Source organism: Tasmannia lanceolata, unplaced genomic scaffold, assembly GCF_043159265.1.
Source record: "Tasmannia lanceolata isolate RefF3 unplaced genomic scaffold, GAP_Taslan_0.1 ptg000018l, whole genome shotgun sequence".
NCBI classification, from domain to species: Eukaryota; Viridiplantae; Streptophyta; class Magnoliopsida; order Canellales; family Winteraceae; genus Tasmannia; species Tasmannia lanceolata.
In genome coordinates, this window is record NW_027518695.1 from 63,396,408 (window position 1) to 63,423,169 (window position 26,762).

The 26,762-nt window shown below is 39.4% G+C and overlaps 1 protein-coding gene across 7 annotated transcripts in view; it reads right to left on the reverse strand.

Moving 5' to 3' along the window:
• The window catches only part of CTC1 (conserved telomere maintenance component 1), a 66,379-nt gene that overhangs the window by 16,982 nt on the left and 22,635 nt on the right, over positions 1–26,762 (reverse strand). For 3 of the 7 annotated variants that reach the window (XM_077360473.1, XM_077360471.1, XM_077360472.1), the window contains 2 exons: positions 4,662–4,878; positions 4,069–4,186 (listed from right to left, as the gene is read on the reverse strand). In XM_077360473.1, coding sequence (XP_077216588.1) covers positions 4,069–4,186; positions 4,662–4,878 — 335 coding nt within the window. Of the gene's footprint in view, positions 1–4,068; positions 4,187–4,661; positions 4,879–26,762 lie in introns of those variants that run through there. The other 4 variants (XR_013236218.1, XR_013236220.1, XR_013236219.1 and 1 more) reach the window with 4 other exon arrangements.

Here is a 26,762-nt window from a genome sequence, read left to right on the forward strand (position 1 = left end):
CGCCAAACATCTACTGTTTCTTCCACTATTCAGCCTTTCGATTGCGAGTCTTGTCAACTTGGGAAACAACATCGTGTGTCTTTCCCCTCTAGAGCCCTTAGTCGAGTATCACGTCTTTTTGATTTAGTACATTCAGATGTGTGGGGTCCCTCGCAGACTATGTCTCAGTTTGGCTATAGATATTTTATCATATTTGTGGATGATTTCTCTCGTGTTACTTGGTTGTTTTTATTAAAAGATTGTTCTCATGTTTTTAATGCATTTCGTACTTTTTATGCTGAGATTACTACACAATATCAGTGCACCCTTAAATATTTACGCACTGATAATGCACGTGAGTATCTTTCTAATGAGTTTAGCACATTTCTCTCGTCCCGCGGTATCATTCATCAATCATCATGTGAAGTTGTGCACACACATCCCAGCAAAATGGTATTGCTGAGCGGAAACTCCGTTACTTACTTGACATCACGCGTTCCCTCCTCTTTCAGATGCATGTCCCTAAGTCTTATTGGAGCGATGACGTTCTCACTGCTTGCTTCCTCGCAAATCGCCTTCCATCTTATGTACTTGATGGCTCCTCTCCGTACTCGATACTTCATCCTACGAGTGCTCCCTTTCCTCTTACGCCCCGAGTCTTTGGTTGTGTCTGTTTTGTACACAACTTATCTCCTGGTCTGGATAAGTTGGACCCTCGGGCTGAGCGTTGTCTTTCTGGGCTACTCTCGTACCCAAAAAGGCTATAGATACTATAGCCTTAGGCTAAGATGCTTATTTATCTCGGCCGATGTCACCTCCTTTGAGTCTACCCCTTTCTTTCAGCCTCCTACTGTCCGGGATGGCCTCTCTGATTCTCCAGTTCCTCTTCCCCTCCCTGTCCTCCCTGATCTGGTCTCTTCTACTCCACCTACTCTTCCTTCTCCTACTCCACCTTCTATTCCTCCTCCTCCTCCAGTCACACGAATCTATCAGCGTCGCCAGCGAGATGTTGCTACTGCCCTGCCGCCTGGGTTGCCGTCCTCGCAACCGGAGATCCTGATCTCCTCTTCTCAGGTACCTCTTTTACCATCTTCTGATAAGTTAGTTGATTCTCCTATTGCATCTCATACCCGCTCTCGTACAACTGCGCATCCTATTTCTTCTGTGGTTCCTATGACCATCTAACTCCTCTGTTTCATAGCTTTGTCTCTTCCTTGTCTTCTGTCTCTTTACCCAAGTCTGTTTCTGATGCTCTTGTTCATCCGGGCTGGCGCGCTGCTATGGAGTCTGAGATGGCTGCCCTTCGTTCCAATCACACTTGGAATGTAATTCCTCTTTCTTCCGAGGCACATAGCGTTGGCTGTAGATAGGTGTTCACCATCAAACATTTACCAGACGGTACTATTGAGAGGCTAAAGGCTCGCCTTGTCGCCAAAGGTTACACCCAGACCTTAGGCGTTGATTACATAGAGACCTTCTCCCTAGTTGCCAAGATTCCCTCTATTCGTGTCTTCATTTCCCTTGCTGTCCCTCTATCAGTTTGATGTCAAGAATACCTTCCTTCATGGTGACTTGCTTGAGGAGGTTTACGTGGAGCAACCTCCAGCGTATGTTGCTCAGGGGGAGATGTCATCTTCAGTTTGCAGGCTACGGAAGTCCTTGTATGGGCTCAAGCAGTCTCCTAGAGCATGGTTTGGGCGCTTTAGTGATGCTGTCATGCGATTTGGCATGCGGCAATGTGCAGTTGATGATTCTGTCTTTAGTTGTCACTCTGATGCAAGACATGTTCTCCTTATAGTCTATGTGGATGATATCATGATATTATTATTACAGGCAGTGATACGGTTGGTATACAGAAATTGAAGACCATCTTACGGGCAGAATTCTCCACTAAAGACCTTGGTCGCCTACAGTATTTTCTAGGGATTGAGGTAGCTTATTCTGGCAGCAATCTATCTCTTTCTCAGCAGGAATATGTGCTTGATTTGTTAGAGGAGACTGGATTTGTGGGGGCAAAGCTTGCTGGTGTTCCTATGGATCCAAACACCAAGCTGATTGCAGAAGAGGGAGACTTGATGGATGACCCTAGCAGGTACCGTCGTCTGATTGAGAAATTATTTATCTCACTATTACTCGCCCAGATATCTCTTATGCAGTTGGGGTAGTTAGCCAGTTTATGAGTGCCCCTCGTACTTCTCTCTGGGTAGCGGTAGTTCAGATTCTTCGCTATTTGAAAGGTGCACCAGGGAAAGGCTTGCTATTCAAGAAAAAAGGGCATGTCAGAGTGGGAAGGATTTAGTGATGCAAATTGGGCAGGATCTCCAGCAGATAGGAGATCAACCACGGGTTATTGCACCTTTGTTAGCGGCAATCTGGTATCGTGGAAAAGTAAGAAACAAAAGATAGTTCAGAGTCTAGCCTCGAGGCAGAATACCGAGCTATGTCTCATACTAGTGGGGAGCTTCTTTAGTTACGGTCTCTCATGTCAGAGATTGGTTTATCTGCTACTTCTCCAGCTCAGCCCTACTGTGATAATAAAGCTGCGATTCACATAGTCACCAACCCCGTATTTCATGAGATAACCAAACATATTGAGGTTGATTGCCATTTTATTCGCCAGAGAATCCAGAGAGACGAAATACATGTTTCCTTCACTCGATCTGTCGACCAGTTAGCAGATATTTTTACCAAGTCATTACCTAAGTCAAAGTTAAATGATATTTGTAACAAGCTGGGAATGTATAATATCTACATTCCAGCTTGAGGGGTAGTGTTGGATATAGTGTATTGCCTAAGGGCATAGTTGTCATTTTTGTACTTATCCTATTTAATATAAATACATAAGTGAGTGGGAGATTTTCCTAACTTACTTTTCTCTTCTCTCTTAACAAGAAGCATATTCAGTCGGTGGACTTTTTGAGAGAGATGAAAATGCTGATCATTAATCATTGTGCTCTCTGTATCGAGGATGGTGAATCGATTAACCACCTTTTTATTCACTGCAAGGGGGCTAGGAAAGTTTGGGGTAGTGTGTTGAAGAGGTTTGGAATTTCTTGGATTTTTCCTGAGGAATTTTTTCAGGTGTTGGAGGGTTGGTTCTTCTCCCGTTGGCGGAGTAAGGGCAAAATTTTGCGGCACATCTCTTTCCTAGCGGTGTTTTGCGTACTTTGGAAGGAAAGGAATGCTACAATTTTCAAGGGTGTGGAAAAGTGCACTTTATTTATCTTTTAAGGTGCCGACGCTCTTGGTTTTTGGGCTAAATCCCTTCCTAGTTTCAATTTGGTTTCCGCTTTTGATCTATGGAATGGGTGTAGGGAAGTGTGCCCTAGTGCCAAATTTTCTTTCCCTATAGTTCAAGCTTGGGATCCGCCAGAGAAGGGATGTTTATGCTAAATTTCGACGGCTCTAACCTTGGTAACTCGGGGCCTGCTGGCATTGAGGGAGTGCTTAGGGATGAGGATGGAGTGGTAAGGTGAGCCTTCGCAGGTCCGTTGGAACTCGCGGACTCTAGTGAGGTGGAAGTTCGTGCGGTTCATCAAGGTGTCAAGTTATTGGAGGGAGAGGATCTCAATCGTGTTGTGGTGGAAGGTGACTCCCTCAATGTTATTGGGTGGTTGTCTGGATCTCATGTATTTCCTTGGCGTTTTGCGAACTTCTTCAATGATATTAATGACGTTGTCGGCTCCTCTAGGATCCCTTATCACCGTATTAAAAGATCGGCAAACGGAGTGGCAGACAAATTAGTCAAAAGTGGAGTACACTTGGAATCTCTGGAGCAATATGATTTCCTTCCGCCTAGATTCTTTATGTGGTTGCTTGTATATATTTCATTTCTTGTATTTTCTTTGTTCTTTTGACCATCTCGGTCCTTTCAATGAAATGTTTACCATTAAAAAAAATCAGAGATATTTGTGACATAGGTTTTGCAAACCTGAACAATCAACCTAAAGGCAATCATAAGAGAAATAGGGATTGAGCCTCTAGCTCAATGGTCAAAGCTATGTGCTTCAACCTAGAGGTCAGAGGTTCAATCCCAGCTTACCGAACAAAAGAGAAATACTCTGCAATACAAAAACCCGGGAAGCTTACCCAATATAAAACCAGCAAGTGGAATACTGATAATTGGTGTCCTCGTCTCCTCCGTTGATCTTGCCTTCTCAAATTTGCATGCATGCTTTTCCAGCACCAGAATATGGATTGCCTCAACCTGTGTAATATCTCATAAACAAATTAGAGTCATTCTCCTATGACCAAGGTTTTAAATTTCGGCTTCAGTGTCAGTTTCAGCCACCACCGAAATCGAAATATTTCAGTTTCAGTGGAAATTTCGGCCGAAACCCATGTAAAATTAGTTTTAAATTTTCGGTATTTTTTAAATTTCTGTGGAAATGTCTAAAATTTAGGTGGAAATCTTTAACATTTTGGTGGAAATTTTGTAAATAGAGGTGAAAAATGAAATTTCGGCGAAATCCTGTAAAAATCCGATTCATGGTGTATTTCATTTCGGTTTTGGCCGAAACCAAAATAATTATGCTGAATTTCGGATTTAGGCTGAAATTTATAATTATGCCCATGACAACTGAAATTTGTTAGAAGGTAGTATACTAGTATATAAAAGCAAATATGTAGGTACTTGAAAGTACACAAGCCGAAACCATATCTAGAGTAGAGGCACATCTTACCCGGCAACGAAACCGGCACTGCTGATTCTCCATGCAGTGAAATAAAGGTGAAATTAAACCCAAAGAAACCATGTCTGTGACTTCCTCATTTAAAATGTCTGAACTAGATTGTGGTTGAAGACTTCCATCACCATAGTAGTGATTAACTTCCTTTATAGAGTTAATCACAATGAAGGACACAGGAGTCAGAGTCAATTCACGACGTCTTCTGGAATTACTGGAAATTCAAGAAATACTCATAGATTAGCTATAGCAGCTTGCTTACATCAGAAAAAATGTTACAGCGATGTAAACTGAAAACTAAAGAGACCCATCTAGGACCAGTTGTATGGGGATTATTCAGATCATAAATGATAGAACAACTAATGAAATACAGAAGTTAATATTGTTCACATAAACATCTACATAAGTGACCTTCGTATTCAAGTATTAGTTAAGGATTTTGCATTTAGGAATATCATTCAAAAAATCAGTGAATTTCTTTGCTAAATGAAGGAAAAAGCTCATCCAAAGAGGCAACATCATAAAGCAAAATTTCCATATCTAAAAGAGACTGATCCTTTGTTAGTTCATCTGATTTGGATCTTTCTATATGCTGACTACAAGTAATCTACTGTGGGCCTCAGAAAAATTAAATCAGTGGTTAGAATTAAGTATAGATACTGTGTCTTGGATCTTTTGATGTGTTATTGTCAGAGAGTAAAAGTTACCTGTGGCTGAATTTTTTCAAGTGATGGTTCACAAATTTAATGGAAATACACACACACAGACACACAGATAGGGAAGTGGTATTTACGCCCCTTTTGATCACCAGGGACACCCGGTGTCAGTGTACCAATGACAAAAGGGGGCCTAATGTACTTGGATGTCAGAAAAATCCAGTGGAGTTGATTGCAACGTACACTGACACCGGGTGTCCCAGGTGATCAAAAGGGGCGTAAATATCATTTCCCATATATATATATATATATATGGTAATGCTAGACTGAAGGGAGCCCTTGCAAAAATGAGATGAAATGGCTCCCCAATTGGTTGCACGTCACTCTAAATGTAAAAGTCAATGAATGTGATGCATTTTGGTGACGTGCAGCCAATGGGAGAGCCCTTTCATCACGTAATTTGCAAGGGCTCCCTTCAGTCTAGCATTCCTCATATATATATATATATATATATGGGAAAAGTGAGCGTACTCGGTTGAGTAGATAAGCTTATCTACTCGGTCGGCTAAAAACAGTGGGGGCCCACATTTTTCGGGTGATCCAAACCATTTATTTGAAAGGTCCTTGCCTAGATAGGGTGCCAACAAAAAATCAGCCCCATACGATCATCCTAACCCATCCACTAGTGGAGGGAAAAATGGGCAGATTTGTGGACAATCTGTGTCTGTCCATTTTTCCCCATTTTTCCCTCCACATTTGGATGGGTTAGATGATCCTATGGATTTGATTTTTTGTGGACACCCTATGTAGGTAAGGGCCTTTCAAATGAATGGTTTGGATCACCAAAAAAATGTGGGCCCCCAGTGTTTTTAGCTCGACCGAGTAGATAAGCTTATCTACTCGACCGAGTACGGTCACTTTTCCGTATATATATGAGAAAATGGTTTGTGTGCAGCTGCACAAATAGCTTATCTGTGCATGGCTGCCACAAACCATGAGGGGGGCACATTTTTGGAGGGATCTAAAGCATTCATTTGGAAGGCCCTTTCATGGATAGGTTGTGTACCAAAAATCAGCCCTATAGGATCATCCTAACCCTGCCATTTGTGGAGGGAAAAAATGGGCAGAAACAGTGTCTGTCCATTTTCCCCTCCAACTTTGACTGGGTTAGGATGATCCTATAGGGCTGATTTTTGGTACACACCCTATCCTAGGGCTGGCAATTTCCCCCGTTAAAACGGGGATCCGCCCCGGCCCGGCCCGAACGGGGCGGGGACTTAAAAAATTCCCCAAAGCGGGGACAGGGATGGAGATGGCCCCGCCCGCCCCGCCCCGACCCATTTTAATATGCAAGCCATTATTAATATCCTCTTATTTTAGTATTTTTTTAGTGTTTTTTAAGTTAACAGTAATTATTTTTTTATGCTAGTGATATTGGCACTACCAGATTTTTATAAGTGCACAAACACGGCTTGTCTTTTTCTTTTTTTGGGTGTTAAAAAGCTTTTTTGAAGTGAGAATTTTTGTGTGAGGCAGGGATGGGGCGGGGATGGGGATTAGGTATTCGCCGCCATCCCCGAAGCGGGGACGGGGAATGGTCCTTCCGGACGGGACGTGGACGGGGAATGCAACATCCGGCCCCGCCCCGCCCCGTTGCCAGCCCTACCCTATCCATGGAAGGGCCTTCCAAATGAATGCTTTGGATCACTCCAAAAATGTGGGCCCCCCATGGTTTGTGGCAGCCATGCACACAAACCATTTCCTATATATATATATATATATATAGACTAGGATAGATAAAACTCAAAACATAATGTAGAAAAGAATGGGTCACGAGTAATGTAGAAAGCGGAGGAGGAAATGAGGAAGATTCCTGCTTCTAAGAGCGAGAATGCTAAGATTGAGGACTGGAATTGCGGTTTTTGCGCTTATTGGAACTTCAAATGGAGACGATCTTGTCGCTGGGATAAGCAACATAACCAGGACTCTGTATCTGGATCTAACCCTAGGAGCTCTTGGAGATGGGTGGAAAAGACACATGTTAGGAATCGAAGCCTGAGCTTAGGAGATCGAGGTCTGTGAGCAGGTGATTGGAGTTGTCCTTCTTGTATATATCCAAATTTTAGCTGGCGAGCCAGATGGCGGAGATGCCCTCTGAATATAAAAGTTGGATCCTTGCCTCTGGGAGAAAAAATACATAATTTGGAGTCTAAATCAATGAATATGGAAGGGGATCCATGGCCTGATTCCGGGACGATATCTGTCTCTCCTGAAGAAGGTAACCCGGCCTTATTTATCTCAGGAAAGGAAGTAGCTTCAAGGCTGCTGTCTCTTGAAAGTTGCTTAGTTAGAAAACAAAAGGACAATTCTGGGACCCTTCAAGACCTATGGTTTTGGGCTAAAAGAGCTTGGGACCTTCCTTTGTTGGTACGCCCATGTATCTTATCAGAAAATGAAGTATTATTCTTCTTTGAATCAAAAGAGGAAATTGCAGACAAAGGTCAGGAGGTGTGGGGGGATCATCTACATTCCCTCTCTCCCTAGAATAGAGATTTCATCCCGAGCTTAGAGGAAATTTGGGTTATATTCTATGGCATCCCTCTCCATGTTTGGGCTATATCTACAGTTGAAGCCTTGGGTAAGCTTCCTGGTCGAGTATTAGAAGTTAAAATGGAAGGGAATAATAATCAGTGTATGACATTCGTGTCAGCTAAACTTCTGGCCCCTTGGTGGAAACCTCCGCCTCCCTATATTCAAATTCATATTTCTGGCCAATGTTTCCCAATCGATGTTGAAGTTTGAAGGCGCCTGAAGATATCTAATCCTTATTTCCAGGAAAAAATTGCGCCGGTACCGGAACCACCGTTATCTATCTCACTGGAATGCTTGGCGAGGGTATCGGTTGAACCCTCGGGATCTACCCCATTAAATTTGAATTTGAAATCGTTGCCCTTGACAGGGGTGTCAGGACTTGACAGCAATGTGGGCTACGCTTCTCTTCCTTTGAGTAAAGGGAAAAGGCAATACCTTAGGGGTCCCATCACAAGCACCGTTCTGGCAATGCTAACCATTTTCGTTCCTGGTCTAGGATGGGAAGATTTTTAAATGGGAAGAAATAATGGGGATTTGGTAGATATGGAGCCTACAAATCTGCCCAAGAAAGGTGCGTATCTAGTTGTAGGCCTGCAAGAAAGTTCAGATCCAGAAGGATGGTCAAGGATTGTCAGAGAGGGTCTTTCCTCAGACCAAGTGAAGGAGTAGGTCCTGCCCTGGAACCTATATTAGAAAGTCCAAAAAAATTCTCGTGGAAAGTCGCCACTTTGGGTAGGACTACTATTCTTCGCAGGGCTGGGATGTCCTGAGGATGAGACACCTTGCAATCTAGTTCGGGCTCTGCAGGGATTTGCAAGAGGTAATTGGTGCAGGAATACTTTTGATTAGTGGGTTGAGTACAGACCTCTCTAAAGTCAGGATTTTCATGAGTCAGGAGTTGGCTCGGTTTCCTCAAAGCCTTCCCCCGTGATTAAGTGGATGGGCTGGTTTCTTCTGATAGATTTTGACAGACTATAGGCTTCCTGGGGGTTTCATACGATTGTCTTCAAAATGACGTTTTGGTTGCTTTGCGGTTGCCGCTGAAGAATGCCAAGATTTGCCTGGCTTAGTCATCTTACAAAAATTGCCTTGGGAGGGAAGTTAAAAGATTTTAGTGATTTTGTTTTTAGGAGACTGTGCTTGAGTAACCCACTAAGGGTAATGATGATTACAGAACTCGAAGCGTGGCAGAGAACTGATTTAGGATTGGAGGGTAGCCTTAATTGCAGTGGGGATAACTTGGTTCTAAATAATAATTTTTTTGGAAACCGTCACTCCGGTGCTTTACTGCTGCCTCATAATAGCGGGAACTCTTCAAAATGTGGTTAACTATCCCCTCCTTTTACCTAGTTCAAGGTGTTTCTTGAAAAATCATTCAAAGCGGTCCATTCTCTTTCCTTCACTGGATTTGGTTCTTGGTCTATTATGGAAGCCCTTCATGAATCAGCCTCCTCTGTTATTTCCCCCTTAGGGTCGCTTCTTGGTAAAAAAAGGAAATTGCCAGTGGATCTATTTGAGATGGAGACGGCCTTAAGGTCTCTGAGAAACCTGGCCTATTTGGAGGAACATGCATCCAGATTTTCGCCCACCCAAAAAGAAGTCGAAAGGGATTCTTCAAAGAGGCTTTGGAAGTCCTTTAAGGAGGATGCGAGTAGATCACCAGAAAAACTTTTTAGGCTTTCACGTTTTTGGAGTATTAAGAATCTCATTTCCCGCTGCATAAACATCCTCTATTCATCAATCTTTTGAAGGAAGAACAGAATTTAAGGCGCCTTCGCTGGGAAGAGCAAAGGATGGCAACGATTCAAAATCTAGAGGCTATGATCTCCAGAAAGAGAGCATTAGAAGATAAAACCCCTGCTGATGAGGAAATTTCGTTGTTGTTTCTCGATGAAGAGGTATATGCCTCTGAGATCGTGAATCTTTTTCTGGAGCTAAAGAAATATTCAACTTAGCTTCGCTTTTTTAGTCGCAGAATGATGGTTTAGTTTTTGGAAATAGGCAGCTGGAGCAGGAAAATTCGGCCGTTGGATTGGTAGGCCTTACTTTTGTTTTTGTTACAGATTGTTGACTCTGTATTGGTGTGGGAGCTTTAGATTGAAGTTGGCAAATGTACAGATTACTGACAAGGGAAGACGGATTGGTAAGACATTGATAAATAAAATACGAGACCATGAATTTATCCTCTTCCTATTGGTTGTTGTTTAGTTGAATTTTGGTTGGGTAGAAGTGAAAGTTGGGAAGACAGAGACGATAACTCTATACTGTAAAGATTTCAGGAGGCTGCTTAGTTTATCTTGGACTGGTGCCGGCCTGTCAGTCCAGTCCACCTTAATATTCTGTAATGCAGGTTGGGACTACTGGTCCGGACTGCTATCTTAATATTAATGAAATTTGTCAATTTTCAAATATATATATATATATATATATATATATATATATATATATATATATTTCAAGATATCCCCATCCAAATGGGACTACAATGATGGGTTTCGAAATTCAAATTAACCTTCTACATCTGTCAGATTATGCATGATTTGTTGGATTGTGACCCTACCTGATTGCAAAATAGTTATTACCTTGACCAAATTTTCTATCCAAAGGCTGTTTTGAAATACTCTATCGTGCCTCAACCCACACAGCATACAGCACAATTTTTTCAACTTGGGCAGAAGCAAATTCAAATGGCAACTTTACATCATGATCTCTCTACAGCTTTACAATATCCAAAGGTTATGTGACCTTGAAGTACCTCAGGATCCCAGCATCTCCACTCCCAAAGTGGTATCTCCATCATTGAGAATGAAAAATCGTTCGAGAGAGCCATAATGATCCAAGGACTCTTGTTTCTGTGGTTTATCCTTGAAGAACTTGCAATCTTCTACCTGGAACACATTCATCACATCTTGGGATCTCCATAACTTGCATTTCTGAACTCCTCGATGATTCAAGTTAACTTGAGTCCATCTGCAACTGGAACCAATACACATAATTGTGTTCAAGTGCAGAGATGCTATCCACAAGTTGTCTCCCTTCGGAGACTATCCAGCGGCTGTTCCCTTCGTACTCAGCACCTAGATAAGGGTAAGGTATACGCATCAGGTAATCCTGATCCATTTCCTAATTTATTTTCCTTTTCATGACAAAAAGATAATGCTTGATTAATCATACCTTTTTTAATACTTTTATTCTTATATAGGATACGATGTATCAGATTGTTTTGCCTTCTCTCTTTCAAAACCTGAAGGACTTAAATTTTTATTTAGTCTAACAATGGTTTTCAGCATACCCATGTTACGGCCTAAACATTTTATGTTTGTCTTGTGACTTGAACCAACGGTCCATTGCATAAATAAGGCAAACTCAATACTTGGGTCAGAGCCTCACTAGCAGTTAGAAGACATAATGGTTATAAAAAATATATATATTAAACAATGACGCAATTAACCTGAATTTTGATTTGTTTGTCCTTTTAAATAGATAGAATGATGTGTTATTGTTAATCAAGCCTAACTAGATTAGTTCAATATTTGCTCATTTGTAGCTATTGATAATTTGCCATTTTCATAATTTTATAGATTACTTTTAAAATGGGACCTATGATAAAAAAATATTGCAAAGTTTGTAATGGAAACAAATCCCAATAGCTTAGGTTTCAATGAACCTTCGATGCTTACCCAGATCAACAAAAGCACATTATATCCTTGCCATATCCGTATCATAAGATTTCAGGGTTTAGGGTTTCCATGCCCAATCCCTTATTATATCGAACATCCGTACCCATATCCGGGTACCACTTGGGGCACCTCTGATTGGGGATGTCTTGGCCATTTCCCCACCTAGTATGCGAGGAAAATTGCAGTGACATAAAAACCAACCTTCATAAAAACTGAGAAGAACAGGAACACCAAAGAAACTTGTAAACCAACAGTAAGAGATAAATATTTTATATCGTTAAAAAAAAGAGATAAATTTTTTTATTTTGGGAAAATATAATCTCAGCCAATAAGGAAGCATGGCCAAGAGAATAAAAAAGATCCAAAAAGAGTATTTATGAGAAGGTGAGGGAAAGAAGTTAAATCATTTGGTGAAATGGGAAATAGTGTGCAAGCCAAGACTGGAGGGTAGCCTTGAAATTGGCAATTTGTTCTTGCACAATTGAGTCCTTCTCAGTAAATGGCATTGGAGATTTGGAAAGAAGAAGGGTTCTCAAAAATTCAAACAATTTAATTGGAGAATTATCAAATAACAATAACATCAAAAAATCTAATATTGCTTCTAAGTTGTAGGTTTTTAATCACGGGATATATATATATATATATATATATATATATAATAGATATTTTACTATATTCACCCCCTCCCCTTTTGTTAATTGGGACAGCCCCTCTATTGTAAATCTGCAATTTTCGATTTAATTCGAATTGGGTGCGCACCCGATACGTACCCAAACCCCCAAACTGGATTTTCGTTTTGTTTGTTGTTTGGGTGCATACCCGGTACACACCTAAAGAGTACCCAAGCGCACCCGCACCAGATACGCACCCGATAATGGTGTGTGGGCCTCTGGAGAGTGCCCGTGCTTCTTAGGCGCTAGTTAATGTAAGGGTTCATGTGCATGGTGATTGGTCTGTGAGGTTACAGGGGATGTACTTGCATAATTGAGCTGTTTCTAAGTAAATGGCATTGGAGATTTGGAAAGAAGAAAGGTGCTCTTTGGAGAAGGATTATAAAAGATAATTATGGGGAGGTTGTTGGGTGTGGTAAATAGCCAAATAAGAAGTGCAATACTCGGATTCGGAAGGACTATATCTCTAATTCGGAAGATGGGTTTCTTCTCCAGATAAGCTCTGCGCTTAGGGTTAAGACGGCCCAAAAGCTCAACAGAGCTGCCCCTCCCATTCTGGTATCAGTCCTTGTTAGTATAAGGGATCAGTCCTTGTTAGTATAAAGAATGCAAGGAAGTCTTTTCCTCGAAATGGTTAGAAAATCTCCAGAAAAGAGGCTGAATCGGGGGGGAGTAGGAGGACCATTAATGCTATCAATCTGTCGGATTGGAAATGCTCTGTCTGTGTATATAGGAATTTTGGGAATCGGAGCCTCTATCGGAGGTGGTGGACTTGGCGCAAGGAGGGAGTGCAAGGAAGGAATCCCCTAGGAGGTATTGCATATTCACCCCCCTCGACTGGACCCTGCAATGGCCTGCCGGAGATTAGCATACCATTCAAGCAGATTGAAGAGCGATCTCTGGCCCTGAAAAAAAGTTTGGTGGGATCGAAAATTAATAGTAAATGGAGTCTGGATGAGATATGGGAAAACCTTTCTTGATTGGGCCGTTATTAGTCCTTTTCAGTTTTGACTCCGAATCCCAAGTTGAACGGCTACTCCAACAAGGATTAGGGGCCTTTGGAGATTTCCTTTCCTCTCTGAAACCCTGGAATCCATCAATAACCTCTTCAGTGAAAGCTAGATGCAATGTTCTGAAAATCGTATCGTAAATCGTAAGAGGGGTCGAATCGTATCGAATCGTAAATCGTAAGATTTTTTCAGATGTATATATAAAAATCAAAAACATTTATTAAAAAATATTAAAAATTAAAAATAAGAATAAAATGAGTAAATAACTATTTTCCATTTAAAATAATTACATTAACTATAATATTTCACGATTAGTAATCCTATACACTAACAAGTCTAACATAAACTAACAGAGCATGTAATCAGAAATTAAATACGAAAAAACTGAATTTGCGAAGCAATTTTGAGCTCAAAACTGATTTTTACTATTGACTAAAGAGAAGATTTTGAAGATTTTGTGAATCAATTGTGAGTCAAAACTGAATAGTAGACTCTGTGAGTCAAAACTGAATAGTAGACTCTGTGAGTCAAAACTGAATATTAGACTCAAAATTAAGGCTCTGTTTGTTTTGGATTTTGAGAACAGATTGTGAATCCAGAACAGATTATTTGACCCAAAGTTAAACGTAAATTTGGGTCTAATAATCAGTTTCTGAGTCGAAATCAGTTCTCAAAATCCAAAACAAACCAAGCTTGTAACAGATTTTATGAACCAATAAAATACTATCAAAATTAAGGCTCTGTTTGTGTTGGATTTTGAGAATAGATTATGAGTCCATAACATATTATTTGACCCAAATTTAAACGTAAATTTGGCTCTAATAATCAGTTTTGGACTCGAAACCAGTTCTCAAAATCCAAACAAACAGAGCCTAAGGGAAAAAATTTAGCCCAATAATAGTTCTCAACTCAAAATCGATTCTCAAAATTTAAACTTAAGCTCAACCAACACTATTTGTTTTTTACTATGATTTGTGGACACCATTTGTTTTGATAATGAGTGTTATTATCAAACAATGTAAACCAAATACTGATTTTCGTATCAAAATACCCAAGCTTCTTTGTTTCTTAAATGTAGCTCACTGTTTTTTGAAGTTTCTGACATGACATGACCAGCTTGTGTTTTCTTTTTATTAATGACCTCTTATAGATTTGGGAACTGTATTAACTTTTGAGAGCTATTAAAAAAAGAAGAGCCAAGGTGAATTTCTGCAACGTGCCTTTTCTATTGTAATTGATTGTACAGAAAAGACAAGGTGAAGTCCTGCAACATGTATTTTTTATTGTATTTAATTGCCCCAGCAGCAACATTAATTGTCCCAGCAGCAAAGTTTGACTAGGTTGTCCTTAAAAGTAAAAAAGGCTGCATAGAAAAGACTTATTGCAGCCTTTTTTATAGGTTGTGGGGCCCACTATTTCACAAAAGAGAACAACTGAAAGTGAATCACAAGATTCACTTGAATCGTACGATTGAAAATCAAATCGTATGATTCAAGTGTAAATCGTACGATTTTTCTTAAAACCGATTCATATATGCGATTCAAATCGTTAACTGTGCGATTCGATTCTAATCGTAAATCGTACGATTTTCACAACACTGGCTAGATGGATCAGATTCCATGATATTCCGCTCTATTTATGGTCCTCATCAACAGTTGAGGCCTTAGGGAAGTACTTTGGGCAAGTAATTGAAGTCCAATTGACAGGTAGCCAAGACCATTGTATGAGATATGCTTCGGCTAAGGTCTTATCCAAAGAGGAAATACCAGATTCCTTTTATTCGCCTCAAAGCTGGTACAAGCAGTTTTCTGATACATGCTGAAGAGGTAGAAGAAGAGATGCCTTCTAGTGAAATTATATCCATCAAGGAAGGATCTCCTGGTGCATCTTAAGAGGTGGAAGGCAAGATCAGCAAAACGTCACAACTAAAGAGAAACCCAACCAGAGAAAGCAAAGGAAAATCTTTTCCAAGAGAAGGCTCAAGGGAGGAAAAAGAGCTGTTAAGGAAATTTTTGAATTTGAGTCGAGCGGAAGGTCCCGGACCGAAGTGCAATACTCAGGTAGGCGCAAGTCGCAAGTCAGGTCAAAAAAAAAAAGAAAAACGTAGAAAAAAAAAAGGAAAATCCACCTGTACGGATTCCCAGAGGGCAATAATGGCTAGCACAGATAGCCCTCAACTGAAGGCTTCAAGGCAAGCTTCAAGGAAAGGTAAAGAAATATCTACAAGATTTTTGAAAGGCTCGAGAAAATCTAATGAGAGCTTCAAAAAGTCAAGTGAAAAAGCTAATTGGGCCAAGAAGGGCAAGAGTCACTTATGGGGACATCGTGGCCCTTTGGTATGGAATTCGAAGAGGTACCGTAATAGAGAAGGTTCTGTCTCGAGAAGAGGCGGCAAATCCAAGAGAAGTAATCATCATTACAATCTCTTGACGCTTCGGGTTTTTAAAGGTGGGTTATCACTATTTAAAAGAAAGCTTCATAGTCATTTCAAAGCAGGAAAGAACAAGAAAGAAGTACCTTCATCCTCTCAAGACCTAATGGAAAACCCTAATTCTTCAGGAAAAGGAAACGAGGAAGATAGGAAAGGAAGAAGGAAGATCGAATGGGAGGAGTCATCTGACGTGAAAAAAAACCACCAAAGGTCAAAGAAAAAAGGCCTTACGAAGGGCCCCCAAAACCAAAAGAATTAGAAATGGAGATTTTAAAGAATGATTGGAAACAACTCAAGGCAGATGCCACAAAAAATATAGAGGAATTTTTCACTTTAGCAGGTATGAGAGATATCAAAAAAACTTGTGTTCCGAAATACAAGCTCCCCTACTTTCAAAAACCGCTTGTAGAAGAAAGAGAGGAAAGGAGGTTAAGGTGGGCGTGTGCAAAGAGCGAGAGAAAGGCTACAATTACCTCCCCTGGAGGAACCGCTGTCTTATCGAGTAGAGGAGGATGCCAATGTAGGGAAGGAGGGTTGACAGTTTCTTGGCGATAGGGGATGTATTCGAAACAGGGACGGGTGACCATTCACCAAAGGACAAAAATCAGGAGGTAAAGGGAAAAAATGAGAGTCAGGGACAGGAAAATGATGGGTCTTTGGACCCTAGTCCCTTTCCTCTCGCTTTTGTATATATCTTTTGTCTTTTGGGGTAGGCCTTTTGTGTCCTTGGTTATCCTCTCCGGTTCAATAGTTTTTTAGTATAAAGTTCTTGAAGGATTTTGAAGAATGTCTAGGTGTTTGGGAGCAAAAATCTCTGATTGAAAGTTTCAGGTGGAGGTGTAGCTTTGAGCTAGAGTAAGAAAATATCTCATCATAAGGAATCTTTAAAGTGGGAGATGTCGTTAGAGGTAGGGTCCCGACAGTTCTTTCTTCAACAGAAGTGCTTATTGGTAGATAGCAAAAGAACATCAAAGTGGGCTTGAGGAATCAAGCTCTTCGCCGCTTGGGATGTGTTTTCTTCCTTGTTCTGGAGAGCAAGACGTGCATACGAAACGAAGTAGTTGCTCGACGATTGTTGGGCCTTTTTTTTTTGCCTCTGCCGAAGGGAGCCTCTTAGTATTGAATTGGAAGAAAATTGTAGGAATTCGGGTGACATTGGAGGAAAATGGATCGTGTCTAGGACGGGTCTATAATGGAGAAATGGAGAAGTACTAGTGGGGATTGCAATGGAGTTGTGTGAAACGTTTGTTAAATAATGTTTAGGAAATAGGATATACAGTACTTTCCTGACCTGGTTAAGGTGTCGGAGTCCCGAAAGGCCCCTCAATGTAGATAGCAGAAAGGAAACAACGGGATGACCCCGCCCATGGAGAGTACTGGGGATGAAAGGCAATCCACCCTTCTATTAGGTTGTTCCATCTATGGTCATTGGTATCTCCTAAAGAGATCTAGGAAATGAATCGAGTTGCTCCAAAGGCCAACAATTGCTAAGGTCAAAACGGCCAATGATTAATGGAACCTCTTGTCGACCCGACTCCTTTGGCTTCCGTCTTCTGGCTTCCGAACGCGCCAAACCTGTGCTGACAAATAGCCAACCTACAAGCAAGAAAGAGGGAAGGAAGGTGTTTATTGACATTAGAGCTTGCTCTGACGTCCTCATGCTTGTAATCATGGGGGACTCTCGGTCCCTTTCTCATGTACTTATAAGTATGATTTATGAATATTAATGTCATCTTTTAAAAAAAAATAGCCAAATAGATTTCTTTAGTTGAACAAAATTAATGTGCGACCTCAATTTGGAGAAGATGAAAATAATAAAATTAGATATTTAAAATATTCTAAGAATATTTCACCATCTAAAATACGAATACCATTAATAAAACCACAAGCAAAGAGATGAAGAAAATGATTAAGCAAAAATATAACCTGCTAAAGGGAGAGGGGTACGCAAATCTCTACCATTCCTTTGAAGGAAACGAGGATTTAAGGCATCTAAGTCGTTGACTATCCCTAAGGATAAGGAAGAGACTTGCTAACTTGTACACCAAAGGCCTGAATAGAGAAATGGATCCCTCTCAAGAAATGTGTTGGCTTCCTTTTCCAACTCATATCATCAACCAGCCATCCATGGTAGGTATTTATAGGGAAATTTTGACTCTTTACATTCATGATGCATTTACTCCCCAAGCTAGCCATCCTTGGAGTTAGCAATATACAATGAACGTAAAGGCCATCAAGAGTCCCCAAAATACCACTTACACGTGCATGAATTTTCAATGTTTAAGTCTCATTTCACCAACATGCAAATATAATAAAGTGCATGTAACGGCATCTAAATTAGCCATTGATGTGCATGAGTGCAAGTACATGAACATAATCAAGCACATAAATGGTGAGACTTTAATTATTGAAAAATATCCAAATACATTTCATTGTACGTAAATTGGGTGAAGGGCATAAAATGAACTGTTTAGATTAATCCATGTACATAAAATGGCAAATCGCCATATCCTTTGCACGTGCAATGAGCCTTCAAATCATTTATTTAGCCAATGAGATTTTGCATAAAGTTTGGTAATGTATTCCCTAATTTCTAGCATTCAATGGACTTTCCCCTAGTCATTCAAAGGATTGTTGGATAGTTGGTGATCCTATCATTTGGGGGAAAAGGTCTGCAATCTTTGGTCCTTACCACTTTTTGTAGTGAATTGAGCAAAGGTTTTAAATTTCGGTTTCGGTTTCGGCCACCACTGAAATCGAAATGTTTCGGTTTCGAGCCGGAATTTCGGCCGAAATCATGTAAAAATAAAATTATGATTTTTATTTTTTTTTAATTTCGATCGAAATGTCTAAAATTTCAGTGTCAATTTCGGCGATTTCGGTTAAAAGTTTGGCTATTTCGGTGAAAATTTCATAAATTTCGGTGGAAATTATAAAATTTCGGTGGAATTTCGGTGGAAATTTTGTAAAAAACTCCAAAAATGACCAAAATTTAGGCAACATTTCGGCGAAATTTCGGCGAAATCTTGTAAAGAAACGACTTTGTATGAATTTCGTTTCGGTTTGTGCTGAAACCGAAATATTTCAGCCGAAACGAAACGTTTCGGCCAAAATTTAAAACCATGATTTGAGTGATCCGGAAGGAGTTCGACTGGAAGTCCTTTGACAACGAATGCTCTTCCCCTATCAAAGTCGTTTGGGCTGCATAGGACTCTTGGGTTCTTGGCCGCAGATAGGAAAAAGTTCAAAGGCTAGATGACTCAAGGTATGCACCAGAAATAGAAGGAAAATATTGGATAAAGTGTTAAAAAGCAAGGACAAATCGAGAGAAAAAGCTCCAAATCCAAATGTGCTTATTCTGAATTTTGAAGGTTCTTCTAGGGGTGAGCATTAATCGGTGGAAACCGAATTAACCGACCGAACTGAATTCGGTCGGTCCATTCGGTTCGGTTCCGGAGTGGTTCGGTTCGGTTTCGGTTTAGAAAAATGAGATATTCGGTTTTCGGTTTCGGTTTCGGTTTCGGTTATAAAAGGAAAAGAATACTATTAAACCGAAAACCAAAATTTCAATATTAACTGAAATTAAGAATTTTTTTAACTTGGGTTGATACCCCACCTTTTTTCACTTGGGACAGCCCCTAGTGGCACTACTAGTTGAAATTTGACACAAAACCTATTACTATTAAGTCATTTAATCGATTTTTATTTTGCAAGGGACCGACACAGTAGCAAAAAAAGCCAAAAAATGTCTAATCAAACGATTGAAACTAGGGTTTTTTCTCCTCTCCCGTCTTCTCTCCGAAACCCAAAAAGGCTAGGGTTTTTCCTCTCATCTCTACTCTCTAGATCCACGGCATCCGCCGGTCTCCATCTCCGAGAGTCCAAGACTCCGTGTCCGCGAGTCCGCCAGTCTCCATCTTCATCTACTCATCTCTGACCAAAACCCAAAAGCTAGGGTTTTGGCTCTTCCTCATCAAATCGAATTGGCGAAAAACCCATGTGCATCCATCTTCATCTGTTCAACAACGGTTCTTCAATCCCAAATCCATTGTTTTAAAGGGGGATTACTACACCTTCGTAAAACATCTCGCATCTCCCCTTCTTCACTTACCTCCACCAGGTATATATATCTTCTCTACTTTAAATTGGTTTGTTGGGATTTCAATAAAGATTTGAAGAATCTATTTTATGCTTTCTATGTGGTCATGAAGATAAAATGTTTGTAAATTTATCTCAATGGAATCATGTATGGGACAAAAGAATCTATTTTATGCTTTCTACTGAAATCGAAACCGATTAGCACTAAAAACCGAACCGAAACCGAAAAATGGAATTCTGATTATTTTTATTGAATTCGGTTTTTCGGTTTTAACCAAAAAACCGATTTCGGTTTTCGGTTTCGGTTCGGTTCGGTAGCTCACCCCATCGGTTTCAGTTTCGGTTCAACAAATATAGTAACCGAAATATGTTTGGTTTCACAATTTCGGTTAATTCGGTTCGGCTTAAACTGAATAACCACCCCTAGGTTCTTCCATTGGTTGGGCCCATCTGGGATAGGAGACATGTTCCGAAATCAGTCTAGGGATATAATTTGCGCAGTCACATGCTCTATTGGCAGGAAGGATTCGAATGAAGATGAGGCGAAGACACTGCTAACTAGATTAAGGTTCTTTGCTACAGATTTTTGGTTTCCTTGTAGTGGATGGAGACCATATAAACATCATCTCCTGAGCAAAAAAAAAAGTTTGTTGCCCCTGCAGATTGGCTGCAACCATTAATGAGATTCTGGATAATAGTAGCAGATTAAGCATTACGATAATTGTATTAAATTTCAGCCGAAATTCAAAATTTCGGCCGAAATATTTTGATTTCGACCAAGACCAAAATGAAATACGCAATGAATCATTTTTTACAGGATTTGGCCGAAATTTCTCCGAAATTCCACAAAATTTTAACCAAAATTTCGCTTTTACACTTCTTTACAAGATTCCACTTAAATTTTAAAAATTTCCACGGAAGTTTTTAACCGAATTTTACATGATTTCCGCCAAAATTTCCATCGAAACCTAAATATTTTGATTTCGGTGGTTGTTGAAACCGACACCGAAACCGAAACTTAAGAATTGATTATGATCAATCATATCCCCTAGAGCCCAGATGATGTTGTTGGTCTGCTTGCGAAGGAGGGTGTGTGGAGAGAGTTGTTCATGTGACAATCTTTGTCCCATGTGTAAATTTTTTCTTTTTTTCTTATTGTTGTGGGTTTTTTTTCTATTTTTCAAAATATCTATTGTTTAAAAAAACCAATAAAAAAGGTTTCTCTAAATGAAAATGTTTGAAAAACTCTAAGTCAACTGAAAATTTGGTCAAGTCAAGTCAATTATGAACATAATCAAGGAGTGCATATGTAGGTGCTAGAGTAGTCAAACAATCATTGACTTTTTACTCCCATATTTTCTTTTGAGCTTTTCCACATTTTGAGGTTTCCCACTGATTCTCAGTAAAAATAATAATATTATTAGTATTATTAAGAGAAATTAAAACGGCAAATCAATTCGCCTAGGTCTCTAGGCAAGTTTTGAGCATTTGATGGATGCTTGTTGCATGCATGGTTTAATGGATGCTTGTTGCATGCATGGTTTTAAACTTTCACCAAAACTAACACAAAATTACTGAAATGTTTCTGTTTCCATGCCCACTGAAATGCATACTGAACACGTATTGATACCGAAAATGTAAGTGTATTAGTGATATACATATGTATGTGTTACATAATTATATTTATACGCATAGTATGTGAAATGTGGTATGTTTAAAATTATTAGACATGCACAACAATGCATTTCACTAGGTGTTTGGTGTTATTAAAACATTATATATAACTGTCTGGAACTGGTTTATGTGAAGGATTCAAAATGTAAATTTGTGCTTATTTAAGCATTTCCTGAAGTTATGTCTTAAAATTATATCATTTGCATATATTTCCATACGTTTTCGTGAATTTACGGAATTTTCACCAAAATTTCCAACCAAAACCAAAACGTTTTTTCCCATAATGACTGAAACCGAAACCAAAACGATTGTTTTAGTTTATGAGGATGAGCCTAAAAATAAGCACATGCACAGAATCACGTAGTTTTAACGTTTTTAATTTTTTACATTGATGAATCAAAGATAGATGAGTATGAGTTTCTCAGCTTAGTGTACTTGGAAGCATGGTTAAATTTCCATCGAAACCGACACAAAATGACAGAAATATTTTCGTTTCCATCCCCACTGAAACTCATACCGAAATCGGAATGCATATTGAAACCAAAATCGTAAGGGAACTGAAATTTGCATAACCATTCAATAATATGAAGAAGAAACATGATTGTCATTTTTCAAAGCTTACGGGCTGCGGAAGTCATAGTTGCCCGAACCAGTTCATGTCCTAAATCGTTGGATAAAAAAGGGTTGAAAATAGAAAGGCATGAGAAAAACACACGAACCCAGGTTTTCAAAACCTTCTAAACCTAGAAACACATAGGCCTCTCTCTCTCTCTCTCTCTCTCTCTCTCTCTCTCTCTCAAGAGGGTCTATTTCTCCATTTCTTTGTTTACCACAACCACCTCCCTCGATTGCATCAGCTAATTATTCCAACAAGGTAAAAAAGATCAGCCAAGTATCTTAATTATCATTATAATTATGGAGAAACAGATTAATCGACCTTCAGTTGCAAAAATTACTTTATTTTGGCTCATGGTAAGACTGGATAAAGTAGTTCATTCATCATCCACGCCCCGCATCAGAATATTGGAATTGGAAGGATCAGGCGCTCTTGAATTCCTGAATATTGAAGTGGAAATGAATATCAAATCTTTTTGTTTGTGTGTACTTATTGTTGGAATGGTTAGAGTAAATGCCCTTGGATTTTTGCAGAGGATTGCTTAGAACTTTTGTTCTTTTAGGCTCTCCCATAATCCCATTCATAGTAGAGGAAAAGGGAAAAAAAAACTAAAAAAGATCTTTCTGTTTGCTGCAATTGTATGATACAGAAGATTCATCATTTCTTTATAAAATCAGAATTTTTTATCTTTTTCTCCATAGCCATTGTCATTGTTTCAGGTAGTAAGATTCTGCACGGGTTATAATTTAACTATAGTCATTCTAAGACTAGTTTTTAGCTCACATTTAGTAGAGCGCTTGAGCAGTGGGATTCATTCCTCTGAAAAATGACAACAAAATGAGATAGTGAAAATCCGATATAGGGGGTCCCAAGTTATAATAGAAATGGCAACTATGAGGAGGGAGAATGCGGTTGTTTAAGAAAACTAGAATTTACCAATTTGAAAAACTTAAACCGATTAAGGGATCAAAAATATTTTAAGCATACAAGTTAAATCTAATGGTGCAATGCAAATGAAAGAGCAAAGAGATAGAAAGAGTGCACCCGAGATTTAAAGTGGTTCGGTCCTCAAACCCGAGGCCTACTCCACTCCACCAACCAAACCCGTTGATGGCTTCACTATTTGATCTTCTTAACCTTGGTGAAGATCGGTGCCAATTACAATTGCTTTAACCTTGGTGGCAATCCTCACCACGGAGAAAAAGGGCTCCGCTTCTCCGAATACTCGCCCGAATACAAATCTTGAAAGATGAAAGAAAGAACTAAAAAAAAATCCCTTCACAAGGGTTACAAAAGATGTACAATTGAGAGCCTATGATCCAAATCCTAGAGTTGGTGATGAGAGGCACAATTGAAGCTTGATTCACTCTTGGGTATTCAAATGAAGTTTAAGAGTGTTAGGATTGATGGTTTGTATGTTTAAAACACCCATATTTATAGGAAAACCAAAATATGACCGTTCAATGGCATTGAGGTAATTCCAGCAAAATTCCAAACGACTCTTTTTCAGACCGTTGGAGTGTTCTCGGAGTTCCGAGAAAAAATCTCGGAGTTCCGAGAAGCCACACAGAAATTGGAAAAAGTCTACTGGACCATTTCTCGGAGTTCCGAGAACAATTCTCGGAGTTCCGAGAATTCTCGGAGTTCCGAAAAAAAGCTCTCGGAGTTCCGAGAAGCCTATGCAGAGCAGATTTTCAATTCTGTTTTGGGCTTCCAATTCTCAACCAAGATGGGATTGCTATGAGGGTTCCAAGGTGTTGGAACTCCACAAATACAATCACTTGTTTATTTAGGGTGTGTGAGATTAACTTAATTATGCCTCTAAAAACCTAATCTAGGTTTGGATCAAATACATTCTAAAAGACAAAAAATGGTCTTCAATATGAATTTCTTCATGTCTTCAAGTCTTCATGACTTCTTGCTTGATGACTTAGGCCTTCCAATTAGTGGTCCAATGTGGGCTTCTTGGCCTTCAATCCAAGCATCCTTGATCTTACTTTATCAAGATCTACAACTTAGACAAACAAACACATTAGTGATAAATGATCACTTGTGTATTGGAATCATCAAAACAAGATGGGAATGCCAAGGTAAAAACCATTGGGCTTACAATCTCCCCCTTTTTGATGATGACAAGCACAAGAGATTTTACAAATCAAGGCATATACTCTTTTCACATTTTTCTTACACTAGAGACTTTACTCTAGATTCTTCTCCCCCTTTGTCATCAACAAAAAGAAGGGGTAAGAAAAACAAGGGTTTAAAATATACAATTTTAAAGCTCCCCCTTTTTCAAAGAAAAATTCAATTTTAACTCCCCCTAGTTAAAATAATTTTACAATTACAAGAGGGGTTATCAAAAAAAACATACAAATGAAATATATTCAATTTTAAGTTTAAAAACCCCTAATCTACACAATATGAATATCATCATATGGGGGTTTTGGGAACCCAAGATTTCTTGGTCCCACATCTAGCCCTACTCTTGGATGCACATTGGAATTGGTAATGACCATTCATTCCACAAAAATGGCATCTAACAAGAGGGTTAGATACACTAGTCCTATCATGATAAGCATGTTGAAGTCTAAGACTAGTTTTACTTAGGATTATGTCAATAATTTTATTTCCATTTAGAAATCCATGTAAACATAATCTAAGTCTTTCATTTTCATTATGAAGATGGGATGTTTGAACTAAAAGCTCATTTCTTTCATCTTCATAAGAATTGGAGGAGCTTGCCATATTTTGAAATTTTAAAAGTTGGCAAGTTTTCTCATCCAAACTACCCTTAAGGGTATTAATCTCAAGTTTATGATTTTCAAGTGTAACTTGTTCTTGAGATATGGAAGAAGATAAATCACTTTTCAAAAATTCAAGTTCTTTTTCTAACTTTAAAATGGATTTTTTAAGAACTTTGTTTTTGGAAATTTGGGTATGCAAGGTTTCACATAATTCATCATAAGGTATGCTATCACTTTTACTACTAGATGAAGAATATGAGGGGTTAGAGTTTACCTCAACTTCATGGGTGAATGTCATGAAGCAAAGATCATCTTTTTTATTTTCTTCCCCTTCACTCGAGCTTTTGCCCGATGTGCTTAACGCATCCCAACCGGCGGCAAGAGCCTTATGCTTCTTCCAATCCTTCTTACCCTTGTACTTAGAGGAAGTTGATTTTAGAAGTGGACAATCCGGTCTTTTGTGTCCTATCTTCTTGCAATTGAAGCATCTTAAGGCTCCATCAACATCACTTTCTTCTTTCTTTTTCTTATCTTTCTTATGCTTCTTTCTCCACAAGCTCTTGAATCTTCGTAAAGCTTCTTCTTCGTCACTATCCGCTTCACTTGATGAGTCTTCCTTGGAAGCCTTGAGTGCTAGGGATCTAAATTCCCTCTCCTTCTCCTTTGGCTTCTTTTCCTCTTGTCGGCTAGTAAGGAGCATCTCATGGGTGATGAGAGATCCTACAAGCTCCTCTATGGTTAGCGTCTTGAGATTTTTTGACTCTTGAATCGCGGTCACCTTTGGATCCCAATGGGGAGGAAGAGACCTAAGTAACTTACTCACAAGCTCATCGTTAGGATAAGATTTACCAAGATTAGCTAGTTCGTTAGAAATAATAGAAAAACGAGTATACATTTCCGAAATACTCTCGTTTGGACTCATTCTAAACATTTCATACTTGCTCTTTAACAAGTTTATTTTGGAATCCTTGACTTGTGATGTTCCCTCATGGGTAGTTGCAAGGGTATCCCAAATAGTCTTGGCGGAATCAAAAAGAGCAACTCTATTAAACTCCTCGGTAGCTAAGGCACAAAACAAGGAATTTATTGCTTTGTAGTTCAAATTAGCTTGCCTTTTCTCTACCACATTCCATTCTTCAAAAGGTATGGAAGGTACATTGTATCCATTTTCAACAATGTAACAAAGTTCCACATCTATCGAAAGAAGATAGATGCGCATCCTTGTTTTCCAATGTCCATAGTTTGACCCATTGAAGAAAGGAGGTCTAGTTGTGGAATGGCCTTCCGGAAGTCCGGTTCCAATTTGGTGTGCCATTTCACAATTAGAAGTTGCCAAATAAAATCTTTCCCTAGTTAGATTTTGAAATAACTTTCACAAAAATTTTAAAATCTTTTAAGAGCCAAGGCTCTGATACCAAGTGAAAATCCGATATAGGGGGTCCCAAGTTATAATAGAAATGGCAACTATGAGGAGGGAGAATGCGGTTGTTTAAGAAAACTAGAATTTACCAATTTGAAAAACTTAAACCGATTAAGGGATCAAAAATATTTTAAGCATACAAGTTAAATCTAATGGTGCAATGCAAATGAAAGAGCAAAGAGATAGAAAGAGTGCACCCGAGATTTAAAGTGGTTCGGTCCTCAAACCCGAGGCCTACTCCACTCCACCAACCAAACCCGTTGATGGCTTCACTATTTGATCTTCTTAACCTTGGCGAAGATCGGTGCCAATTACAATTGCTTTAACCTTGGTGGCAATCCTCACCACGGAGAAAAAGGGCTCCGCTTCTCCGAATACTCGCCCGAATACAAATCTTGAAAGATGAAAGAAAGAACTAAAAAAAAATCCCTTCACAAGGGTTACAAAAGATGTACAATTGAGAGCCTATGATCCAAATCCTAGAGTTGGTGATGAGAGGCACAATT